Source organism: Rhinichthys klamathensis, unplaced genomic scaffold (genome assembly GCF_029890125.1).
Source record: "Rhinichthys klamathensis goyatoka isolate OS25496 unplaced genomic scaffold, OSU_Roscu_1.1 h1tg000037l_1, whole genome shotgun sequence".
Classification (NCBI taxonomy): Eukaryota; Metazoa; Chordata; class Actinopteri; order Cypriniformes; family Leuciscidae; genus Rhinichthys; species Rhinichthys klamathensis.
This window is the reverse complement of record NW_026606585.1, coordinates 532,688-545,827: the sequence shown is the minus strand read 5'-3', so window position 1 is coordinate 545,827 and position 13,140 is coordinate 532,688. Positions and strand designations below refer to the sequence as shown.

The window sequence follows — 13,140 nt, the reverse complement described above, 5'->3', positions numbered from 1 at the left end:
GAATAATTTAAAAATAATATACATCATAAAATAATATAATGTAAAACATGTAATAAAATTGACTAGCAGCTTTGCAGTACAAAATGATTTTTCAACATGTAAATAAAACAGAGAACATTTTACAAAAAAAATATCTATACTTCAAAGTTTTAGGTTTAATTCAATTTGTTACTTGCTAGTTCTTTGTAATTATTTGTTAAATTTACTAGCAATTTCTGAGTGGAAATTGTTTCAAACTAAATCCAGCACCAATTTCTTTTAACGCTGTCACATGAGCACAAAGCGTTTCATGCAACAATGGCAATACATAAATAAATATTGCAATTTACCCATAATTTAAATAGTATAACCATTATTTTTAGGCGACATTTCCTCATCAACTGATTCCATGCAAAAGGCACATCATGTATTCTCAGTCATTGAGCAGTCATGACAGTCTGCTCTTCACTTCCTCCATCAGTGTTTAGAGGTCAAAAGCCTAAGCCAGCCAATCAGAGCTCAGCAGTGACTTCATTATGATAATGCTATTATTGATTCACAAGAGTTGAATCGGATTTGTGCACAATGGGGTTGAATTCTATTGAATTAGTGTATGCCAGCACATGCCAGTGCTTTTTTGATATATACTCTTGGCAGTGGTTTCTCTGTTTTGCAGAGAAAAGTTGAGGCATTTTAAATAGTAAACTCTAATCTGATACTTCAGGCAAACAAAAAAATGCAAGGCTGCATTTCTCTATCTCTGTGAGTGTATATATATTATATACATATATATATATATATATATATAAAAACCCAAAAAAGTAACACTTTTTTATCTTAATATAAGACATAAAGAAGATATTTTTGTTTACATTTTATTTTTGACTGCTAAAATACTTTGTTGTTTGCCTTAATAATGTGGATAAAAAAAAACAGTGCTTTAAATTCAACCTTTTCTACAAAAAAAAAAGGTTATAAAAATTGTCAATAATTATCGATACAGAACGATATGAAACATTATATTGTGATACATTTTTTAGCTATATCGCATGGCTGTGCGATATAGCTAAAAAATGTATCACGATATAATGTTAGGTATTTATATTTATATTTATATATATATTGTACCGATATAAATACCTATACCTATATAACGCTAAATGCGTTATGCAATCTGATGACTGAACACCATGGTTTATATATATAAACCATGGTGTTCAGTCATCGGATTGCATAACGCATTTAGCAATTTAGAAAATAAGCAAATCTATCACGTATATAGCCCTATATGCAGGGCAGTATTTGGGGTATCCAGGGCCCCGGTTCAGGTTGTTGCTGTGGGCCCCCTTGAAATCTGCCAGCTACACATAAGCAAGCATATATATTGATCCAGCAGTAGAATGCCTGTGTGAAACCACTCCGGTGTCCTGACTGAGTGAATGTGCCCGTTTAAACTTGATCTGTCTACTATATTGACTTGAGTTAAAGAAACTGAGGGGAATTGGAGATCCATGGGATCAATCCTGTTTTACGCTCCCAGTGGAGGCTGGGAAGAAGCTGAGCTCTGGTCTTATCTCTCAGAGCAAAGCACCACAGGGACCCGGCAAACACACACACACACCGCTGTGTTCTCTCATCGCCATGGAGTGATGCGTTCTTCCACACGGACAAAGGCACAAATATTAAAGGCTGAATGTAATGCATCACGAAAAATTTATTTAAAGGGATAGCTCACCCAAATATTTCTTCCAAAATATGGAAGAAATACATTTACTTCCACTTATTCTAAATCCTTCTTTCTTCAATGGAACACAAAAGAAGATAATTAGCTGAATGTCTAAGCTGCGCTTTTTTGTAAATGGTAACCATGGCTGTAAAATATGATTTTCAAGGCAAAATGTTTGCCTTGACAGATAGACCGCTCACACAAAGATTTAGTATGGCTTCAAAAGACTTTGCTAATAGAAAATGAGTTGTATGGACTAGTTTTATGGTCCTCGTGTGTCTTTTTTGGAGCCTGAGGACTTCAACTTTGACTACATAGAAAAGGGTAGCTTCTACATTCTGCATCTCATTTTGTCTTCCAAGGGGAAAAAACACATTGTTGAGAGAGAAAGACAACTAAATGTTTTTGGGTGAACTATCCCTTTAAATAACATTAAGGTCAAAGATTATTTTATGTTTTTGAAAGAAGTCTCTGCATTTATTTAATCAAAAATACGGTAAAAATGTTATTCAATTTAAAATCGTGATACTATTTTCAGGATTCTTTGATGAATAGAAAGCAAAGAGATCTCATTAGTTCCGATGTAAAACTCTTTATGGTCACTTTTTATAAATTTAATTTATCCATGCTCGAACGGTAGTGGACATACAAAACAAACAGCTAAAACACACAATATATTCCCAGCAGCTCCCACAAACTCTTTCCTGACGATATGCCAACACAACACTCAAGTCACACTATAACCTCCTGAGACCCGAGAGTTTGCCTGGTGTGCATTTTATGATTGTTCTTGCTATTTGGGATAAGTAGGACCTAATAAATATAATAACTAAAATTTGTTTTTGTACAGGAACGTAGTTTTTGCAGAAAATGATGTCCTCATGTGAGGACACTGGGTCTATGATTTACCATATGATGCCCTTGTGTGAGGACACAGTACTAGCAATAAAAAAAAAAACTTGCGGTTGTAAAATGGTTGTAATTCAAGAATGCTTTGGAATATAGACATATGGTTGGTCTTGTTTTTAAGAAGACATTTGCCAGATTATTTTAGAAGTGAAATAAATTATAAAAGTGAAACAGAAAAAAAGTTATATAAGTTTGAGTTTATGAAAATATAGAATGTACAAATATAATTATTTATATTTTATATAAAATATATATATTATAAAATATATTTTACTCTAAAACTGCTAGAAAATTAAAGCCAAAAATCTAAACAAGTTGTGTTCCAAATTTTAGGTTGATATCTCAAAAAATTAGCTTTCAGTAAGATTTTATTTGGGCGTAGTACCAAACTTTTTCACTAGATGGACAACCAGCTTCCTTACTGACCATATAAGGGTGTCTCCATTTTCATATGTTTTGAGTGATCTGAACCATGTCTTTCCATAATTTCATACAATTTATTAAGTATACATCCTATTCAGAAATAGTATGGGTGTTTTGGCAGTATTTGATTTGATTTCAACCTCTAATAAACATAAAAAGAGCACATGTGCGTTATAGCTCGCTGCCGCATCACAAATCGAGAATTCATAATATTTTTCTTTATATTCTAAAAATTTTCAGACCTTTTTTTCTCATAACATTTAATTAGTGTTATCTTTTGAACTCTTGGCATGAAAACAAACTGAGGTTTCTACCAATCTTTCATGATTTTTCATGTTTTTTTTCCTATTTCAAAATAAAGGCCTAAACACGCCTAATGAATATGAAATATTCTTGTTGCAAATTGATAAATTACTGCTATTCTGTAATTTATTTTAAAAAACAGCCACCAAATATGAAAACTAGAGATTGTAAGCTTTCAAATGATATTTAGTTTGTCAATATTACTTTAGGTTTTTACTAAGATATTATTGTTCTAAATATATATGGGCAAACGTCCCACGTGGGATGGTGACAGTTAAGGGGATTACGTAATATAGTCCCAATGTCCTCAAAAGAGTACTTCATATTTACTGATGTCCTAGAGTGCTACTATTACTAAAATATGTCAAATTTTAATCCCCATATGATGATAGAGACAGTATTGTACATAAATACATTTGTTTCATTCATATCATTTGAATAGATTTTTTACCTGGGTCATTTTTCTTTCGGGAACTGGTGTAGAAGTGTTAGGGTTAGGGTTAGGGTCATTTTCTTCTCACTGACATTGGTGTAATGTTATGATATCACTACAAGATGGTGTGGGCAGTGCCCCTAAATGTGGCCAACATGTCTAAGATTTACAAATTTGACAATCATTGTGTCAAGAGGCAAAAATGTAATGTCCTCATATGAGGCCGCAGGGTCTCAGGAGGTGCAACATACTCGTAACATTAAACACTCAAAAAAGTCCAAATGGAAACAAACCAACTTGTCTAATTACACAACAGTAAACCACAACATCATACCTACACAACAGCACAGAAACTCATGTGATGTGACCAGTGATAATGCAAACCACATCCGTGACACAGTTAGTCCTGACACTCGTGATCTCTTGAAGCTACAAATGTGTGTCTGTCCACAGACCTTATAAATGTTCAATATCTACAAGTAAATGACTTCACAAATGCACCAATAAAGTAAGTATTATTCTGAACATACATGTTGTGGACTGACTATGATAAAGTGCATTTCTGCAAAGTCAATTAGCAAATATGGCCTGAGACTAAGTTGATTAAGATATGCCTTGCTCTGATTGCTGCCCATAGGAATGAAATATCACAAATGAGATCTTTGTATAATCTCAATGGTTTCTCCTAGTCAGCAATGCGATTAAGTCTCCCGTTTTTCTCCTGAGGAAAAGGTCCAGTAATCTCACTCAGAAGAGATCTCAACAGTAGCTATGTTTTTCAATCCACCTATTTGTATGCACATTTTGGGATATCACATAAAAAAACCTGGATGGAATGCGCATTAAAACGTATGTGCTCAAATAAGGCGCATATTATTTTTATATAATAAGAAGACATGCACATAAACTATGATGGAAACCCTTTACTCAGCAGTGGATGTGATTGGATAACTGGACCAATCGCATCGTGCAGCATCTCAAACTTCCATTTTTAATACAGATATTTTGCACCAATGTCCCAGGAAGTGACGATTTTGTTCTCTTGAACACGTGGGAATGAAACGCTGCTTTATTCGCAAATGTTTTATGCAATATTCCAATTTTGCGCATAAGTTATCACACTTTGGATGGAAACATACAGTATAGCTAATGTCTCAGCTCATACACTACCGTTCATACACTACCGTTTAAAAGTTTGTGTTCGGTAAGATTATTTATTGTTTTTGAAATAATTATTTTATGCTCACCAAAGCAGCATTTATTTGATCAAAAATACAATAAAAACAGCAATATTGTCATGTTGTCTCATTTCCCATAACTCACTGGAGCAATGAAAGAGCAACTTCTGAGAAATACAATTTTCTTCTGGGCAGGATGGATAGATCGCAGAGCTTTGAGGGATAGCTCAGAGCAGTAAATGTAGGAGCTGAGAGGTCATGCTGATATGAGACTGCTTATCTGACAATCACGATTCCCTTTCTGCACTGTCGCTCCTTTTCAGCATGTGTACATGAAAACACACACGGACATGCTCTCTCACACACACTCTGATCCCATATTAAGAAGCTTGAGTCACTGTATTCTTTCCTGCACTTCCCCTGAAGTCTGACATCGTGACGTGCAAGGAACTCATCTCGCCTCTCCCTGCGTTTCATCCCTGCTTATCTGCCAAGTTTTGCCTCTGAAGACTCATACATCTATCTTCCAATCCACCTTTCGGGAGCATCTATCCCAACTGCTACATATCTGCATTTAAAGGTTTAGTTCACCCCAAAATGAACTCATCCTCTCATTGTTCTGAACCTGTATGATTTTCTTTAATCCATGATACACAAAAGGAGAAGTTTATCAGAATGATGATACTTCTCTTTTTCATGAAAAGAAAGAAAATGATAACCAGTCTGTCAAGCTAAAAAATAAAAAAAAGGCAAAAAGCACTATAAACGTGGTCCTATGATGACTCATGTGTCTTTCAAGTCTTATAAGCTGTGAGAAATTTAAGTCATTATTTAGCTCTCACAACAACCGCATGTCATTTCAAACCTGCATGACTTTCTTCCGTGGAACACAAAAGATGATAATTTGAAAAAATCTCTCAGTGCTTTTTTATGGCTGTACAATCCAGAGTTGTTTTCGTCCCCATTAATTTTGATGGCATGGACAAGACATTCAAAATATCTTCATTTGTGTTCTGCAGAAGAAAGTAAGCCATTCAGATTTGGACTGGCATATGAGGGTGAACAGATGATCACAGAAGTTTCATTTTGGGGTGAATTATCCATTTAAATTTCGTTCAGGTTTGACACCAGTGATGCAAAATGTAACTGTATCTTGAGTGTCTTGTAACCAGTCGTGAGATGCCAAATTTGAATATGACTATATGATTTGAATATGTTTATGCATTTAATATTTGAATATTTAAATCCCATAACTGAGATTTGAGAGCGAGGGTAGCGGAGAAGATTTTATTCAAAGAGCACAATAAATGTAGGTTTATTCCTCACATAAAGCTGTAGTATGAGCTAAGATGACTTGGAATATAGTGCACAAGTCATATGGACTACTTTTATGATACTTTTATAGTGATTGATGCCTTAAAACTCCTGGTCATTATTTAATTTCATTGTATGGAAAAGGGCAGCATGAACCCTCTGCCAAACATCTCCTTGCATGTTTGACAAAAGAAAGACACGCCATACAGGTTTGGAAAGACATCAGGGTAACTAAACAATGACAGAATTTTCATTTCAAGGTGTACTGTCTCTTTAAGGGTGATTTGAAGTGTGAAAATGAAAGGCAGGAGATTGTGCAAGAGGAAGAGGAAGAGAAAGAGAGACAGGGAAACCCTCAGGCAAATAACAACACCACAGAGGTAGAGTAGGTGAGAGGGGAGGTTGTGAGGTTGAAGACTGAAGGAAAGAGGTGAGACGGACTGCCTGATAGCGATCAATGCTACTGAGACACCCTGAAAGAGGAAGCAGCCGTGTCAGTTAGTGTCTTTCTCTCGATGTGTGGCATTCATGCGCACAGTCAGACATATTTATGCAAAAGCACGAATAGCCTATGTGTGGACGCGTACAACACGCACACACTCTCATCCTATATAGTGGACAATGCATGCAACTAAGAAATGCTCGCTGTCATACACACACAAACATGTCAGTGAGCCTCCACTGCGTGTGTGAGGAGATGGAGGGCGAACACATAAACATACAACCAGTCATGCTGAGAGGAATACACAGTGAATGTACAGTCATAAATAATAAAGAAAGCACAGTCTTACCTCATTCTCCAAGGGTCCGTCTCTCGCTGAACACACAGAACACTGTGTTTGAGTCACACAGATTTCATGCAGCCAGCTTGATTTCACCCCCTCTAACACATTCTACACACATGATCCTCTCTCTCTCTCTCTCTCTCAGGAGTGCATTTAAAATAAGGTGGATGCGCACACACACAAGCACGCATGCTAGAAAACAGCTCCCTTCTTTGGTTCACACACATGCATGCATGCTGAAACACAGCCTCTCTCTCTCTGTCTCCTCCGCTCTCAGGCAATCAGAGAGAATGTCATAACCGAAGCCACGCCCTCTTCGGCCCCCTCCCCGCAGGCTTACTATAAATACAGGGATGGATATGAATATGCTGTCTTGTTCTCTTAGACTTCCCCCCTCCCGTTTTGTTCCATCTCTCATTCCTAATATTCCCCCTCTCTGTGGCCATGAAATGCTTCTCTTATGACCTTGCATTGTGCTCGAGGACTACCAGCCCCCCTTTATCTGCACACACACACACACACATAACACACGTTCAGGATTAATGTACTGTCATGAATCTATTTAATGATCTTGCAGATGAGCTATAAAACTGATGCTAATGCCAATCCAAAAGGGATTGAATGGGTAAGAGCTATAGCTGGGTGATAAACAAACAATGGCCGACGCGTGCACACACACACACACACACATACACTACACCTGCTGCTGGCACTGTAATGGCCGGTTTACACAGAATGCGTTTTTTCCGCTCCACTGCGCTGTTTTATTTGTTTTATTTTGTAAACATGCACCGTTTACATAGCAGGACCGTTGACCGTTACAGCGTCGAAGTTAAACTTTTTAAAACGTCATTGTTTTCTATTCAACTACGCTGCGTCTCGTTCTTAAATGCAACATTTCTGTGTGAACGTAGGCTACTGTTGCTGACACCACGCGCGCGCTGTCATGTGCTAATGGCTTATCTGTCCCATCTAGTATGCACTGGTCTGGATGTGCACATATTTATGTAGCTCATTAGCTCCATTATTGTTATGCATAATAAGAGCAGTGAATAACGATTTTTTTTAGATACGTTCGCACCAAACAGGAAATGGTGCCAACATAACCGCCAATTTACTCATCGCAGCAACCACTAAAGGATACTGAGAAGTGTTGAGTGTGGGTCGTCGGTTTTGACTTGTAAATGTGCCACAATCATTAGTTGTTGAAACATAAATATTGTTGGCTTAATGAATTTTTGTATCTTTCTGTAAAAATATCTACTTCATTTGCATATGCATGAGAACATTTTTAGTTATGCAAATGAGAAGACCTTAAAGCGATAGCCCCTCCCTCAGATTTACTCATCCTCATGTCATTCAAAACATGTATGACTTTCTTTATGTACACGAAATACTAAGGCACTCACGTGGTAAAGTAAATAACAAACTAGGCTAGGAATTGACTTTCATTGTGGCCAACAAAAAAAACTTTTAAAATATCTAAAGAAAGATTCATTGTGGCCAACAAAAAGAACGAAAGAAAGAGTCATACAGGTTTGGAATGACAAGAGTGTGAAAAAATTTACCAAATTTTAACGTCTCAAATGAGAGATCAATGTAAATGTAACCATTTAACATTTAATAAATATTTAATTTAATAAATAATTGAATATTCCTGTTCTGAGTTAGGCACTCTTAGAAGAAAAAGGTCAAAGGGTTCTGTCAGGTGCATCATATGGATTATTTTAGGGGTTCCCATCATAAGATCATTTTATGGATTTAGTTTTAATTAATTTTGTTTTAACTTATTTTTAATACATTTCATGAACAGCTTGTAAACGTACTTTATCACCAGAAAAAAAAAACTCAAATAGTTTTTCGCATAAACAGTTCTTTAAAATTGAGTCAAGAACCCTATAGTAGAAACCGATTTAACTTTTTTTTTGTCTAAGAGTGCGCAAAGAAAAGTTCAACCCCTTCACCTCCCCCATCTTTCCTGTGCTTGTTTCCTTCCTCTCTTGGGTTAAGCCTGTGTTCGCTCTCTTTCTCTCACTATAAAATCCTCAGGATGTGACAAATAAAGGGAAATAAACCCCCCTAAATCCTATAATGTGAAACATACACACACACAAACACACACGCAGACAATATTACACATACAACCAGACAGAAACACACACACTGAGAGAAACATCTGCAGCTGCAGTGCGGCCCAATCTCACTAGATATAAAAAGATTGATGATTATTGATCCCTAAAGAGAAATTCAGTACAGCAGCACCAATATTAAACAGAGCGCACTCACAACACAACTATACATGCGTTCAGTGAGCATATAAACAATATGAATGTGTGATGCTGTGTGCTGTTGGTCAAGAAGGACTTATAAACTCATGGATGTAATACAAGGATTGTTGCACATGCTCCAGCTCCCTTGTGGCAAACGAATGGTCTACGGGAACCATCACCCCACCCATGAGTGCTTGGAAAGGCGACTCCACTTTGAGGGTGGCTGGGGGGAAGCCATGATGTGACGTGAGCATTATAACAGGTTGTCAGATTTGGGCAATACGAGAAGCGACTTACAGGTCCCGGCAGGTAACAATATGCAGTTCAACATTGTCGGCGATGCCTCTGATACGATTGTTTCTACAATTTCCCCTCTTCCCGCATCAACCCGTACTACCCCGGCCCGTCCTCCCTAGGGACAGTTCAGTTTCCACTTGGTCAGTCAGTCCTCACAGCTTTGACCTACTTCATGTCTCTGGTTTCGAACACGTACTCATAGCCTCGCATGCTCAAAACTGCACATGCAGCGATGCAAATGAGGGCCGAGTGGTGATAACAAAGCTGATTTCACCTGCTATGCACATCAACAAAGCTCCGGAGATGGAGATGCTGATGAACTGTAGAACATGGCAATGACACACACAGACGTGTGTATTGACCATAAAGTAGGGTTCAAAAGTCATAGATCACACTGAAAATCTGAGATTCAAAATCACTTTTTAACTTGGAAATAAAGAGGCTTATTGAAAAAAATGTAAATAAACAAAAAAACTCAATGAATAGGAAATATTTTAAATTAATATTTAAGCAAATTTGCAGCATGTGACTTTATTCAGATGGGTCAGATGTTCTTGCTGCCATTGAATCTCAAGATAATCTTTGAATCATCTCAAATAACCCTACTGGAGAACATGAACATCAGGTTTCACACAAACCTGTGGAATTTTTCATTTCAACTTTCACTCCAATTCTGATGCTGATAAAATAATTTGCAATTAAAAATTTAAATGGGAAAATAAAATGAAATGGGAAAAATGGGAAACACTTTCACACTTTTAGACCACTTACTTGTATATGAAGACTCTCTTGAAGTTAGATGTATTTTTCCAGAATATATAGCATGGTATATGTTTAGAATAAAATAAAATAAAGAAAACAGGCAGAAAAAGTTTCATGCCACAAGAAATTGCCACATCTTACCGTAATAGTTTTATAGAACAGTGAATTACTGAAAACGCATCCATCACATGAGTCAGTTAACAAAGAATTCTGAATAATGGAGATTCTGACTAAAAGATTATGAGAATTCTGAAAGTCATGAATTCAGCAAAACAGTTTCCTACTTAAAAAAAGGGGAAGCTAAAATGAAAGTTACACCACTCTCATTTATTGATGGGTAACATTTAAACACTAATTTAAAGGTTATGTAAAACAACAAGTAAGCCATTAGTAAAAAAAAGAAAAGAAAAAAAAGTGTAAAGTACCTCTATTAAAAGAAACATTGCTGTTTGTTTGAGTCTGCAGTATTGTGCAAACAATGGTATGAATTTGGGGCAGGACTGTCTGTTTGCTAACCAATGGCAGATACTTTTTTTATTATTATTTGTACAATTACACACTGCAGCTTTATCCTACAACCAGAGAAAAAGACTTGCTCGAAAAAGTGAAAAAGCCTGTCAAATAAGCCAGCCTGCTAGCACAATTCTGTGGCCATTCTAAGTACTGCAAGTGTGATGCGATTAAAACCTCAGCTTTGATACAAATTTGGAAAAGACACAAGCCTTACATGTCATCTGCTGTTTATTAGTCTAACTAGCATGCACCATTTATCTTGCAAATATATATCTATCTCATAAACCGATCTGATAGGAATTCATCAAACAGTATGGCTTCACAAGTATAGCATTCATCTCTCTTAAGCAACTATGCATAAATCATAAATAAATTTACATATGTAAATGATCAAAAACAAATTACATTTTTTTGAGGTATAATTATTGCAACATCTCAGAGTCATTAATTTGCTTAATTTATGCTCTAATATTGTAGAACAGGGACTATTGACGTATGCAAAAAGATTATTATCAAACAATAACAATCTTATTAAGTGAACCTGGGCTCATGAATTGTTAGTGGAATTATGATAAACGGTTAGGGTTCTATTAAACAGGTCTGCATCTTTGAGACACAGGATATCTACGGAGAGTACATGCTGTACAAGGCTGAATCAGGAACTGAAGGTAGGGTGAGGACATGAGGGTGTTTCAACCGGCACTTGGGGGGTTGGGCTACTGTGATGTAGCTGTAATGGCCCAGGGGTGAAAAGGCACCGCTGTGTAAACTAATGTCAGTGTGGATCATCACTGTGTGTGTGTCTCATCTGCTCAGCCTGTCTCACAGCCTTCTCCAGCTCCCCCTGGGACAGCAGCCTACAGTGGTGCAGGGCAGAGAGCAGCTGGGCCCGAGAGTTACAAATGAACGAGTGGGACAGGAAATAGGGGAGACCACCCCCATTCTTAAGGAAGTAGAGTGGGACTCGGACCATACCCATTACCTGGGGACAGACAAGAAAGTTGCATAATAAGAGTTTGTGAGTACATTTACACGCACATGAAAAGAATAGACAGAGCTTTTACCTCTAAACCATGGTCTGTGGCTGTAGTTACAGCTGCTCTCTCGATCTCTTTCAGCTCTGGCTCTGTCATCTTCTTGATGTAGAAGTGTGTGATGAGCCGAGGGGAGGATGGAGATTGAGAAAGGCAGGAGGATATGTGATCGTCCACGCCCACCGACACAGCCACGCCCACCTCCTCGTGAAGCTCTCTGCTAAGCCCCGCCTCCAGCGTCTCCTTAGACGGGTTCACCAATCTACAGATTAAAAAACAAAATATATGAATAATTACAGTGCATTTATAAACAACTTAAGACAAATCATTTAAAGTTTGATTTTTTATTTTCGTGCAGAAAGATGAACTCACCCCCCTGGGAAACCCAGCAAGCCATCAAAGCGCATCTGCATCTGAATGACATAATCTTAATTAAGGTTCATAAATTCATTGATTTACACGTTATTTTAAAACTTCCTGCTTTGGAACCTGCCGTAGTGAAGTCAAGTCAAGTCAAATATATTTATATAGCGCTTTTCACAATTGTATCAAAGCTGCTTCACAGTATCAATCAAAACAACTTAACAGTGTTTGTTTAGGCTATTACTGGAAAAAGACATCCAAGTTTGGTAGAGCTGATCAGTGGTAGGCTATGATGGGTCATTTAATTTGAATATCCGTAGTCGCACTCTTCAAATAAAGGTAAAAGATGTCGCCTAGGTCACAACAAGCGCACTCTTTCTTACCAGAACTATATGTTTGATTGGGATTTTCCCGAAGAGTTTGGCACTAGAGTCTCCGTAAAGCATAATGTGACACGCATGTCTGAAGCCCTCCCGTGTCAACGCATCTTCTCTCGTGATCCGTTCCGCCATCACGGGACGAGTGATAAACAATAAACAAATCCGTTAACTGTAGGTTTAATGACGCGTATTGATAAGATCAATAACAATATGTGCGTGTTTGTTACTACTGCGACCAACAACGTGCCATATAATCAGCTGACGTTGACCATTTCAAAATACTAGTCCACTGAGAACGCAGCTAGTCAGGACAATAAGACATATTATTTGTTATGTCTATGCAATAAACCATATAAAACACAAGTTAACATAATAAAACTGTGCACATTTTTGTATTTACCACATCTGTCAAAAAATAATAATAATTAAATAAATAAAAAGTCTGAAACCTTCTTAAAATGTTCGAAAGAG

General features: G+C 37.1%; 2 protein-coding genes across 5 annotated transcripts in view; both read right to left on the bottom strand.

Annotated features, from left to right (window-relative positions):
• arhgap4b (Rho GTPase activating protein 4b) overlaps window positions 1–7,335 on the bottom strand; it is a 33,896-nt gene extending 26,561 nt beyond the window's left edge. For 2 of the 4 annotated variants that reach the window (XM_056246419.1, XM_056246422.1), the window contains exon 1: window positions 7,057–7,333. The gene's annotated coding sequence lies outside the window, so the exon portion shown is untranslated. Of the gene's footprint in view, window positions 1–7,056 lie in introns of all 4 variants that reach the window. The other 2 variants (XM_056246420.1, XM_056246421.1) reach the window with 2 other exon arrangements.
• Window positions 7,336–11,104: 3,769 nt separating this feature from the next.
• Window positions 11,105–12,915, bottom strand: zgc:103759 (U8 snoRNA-decapping enzyme). The gene is made up of 4 exons (XM_056246378.1): window positions 12,673–12,915; window positions 12,299–12,339; window positions 11,957–12,188; window positions 11,105–11,874 (listed from the first exon to the last, which is right to left on the bottom strand). Exons 1-4 carry the CDS (start codon window positions 12,799–12,801, stop codon window positions 11,668–11,670), a joined length of 609 nt encoding a protein of 202 aa, XP_056102353.1. The 5' UTR covers window positions 12,802–12,915; the 3' UTR covers window positions 11,105–11,667.
• Between the last annotated feature and the right edge of the window lie 225 nt (window positions 12,916–13,140).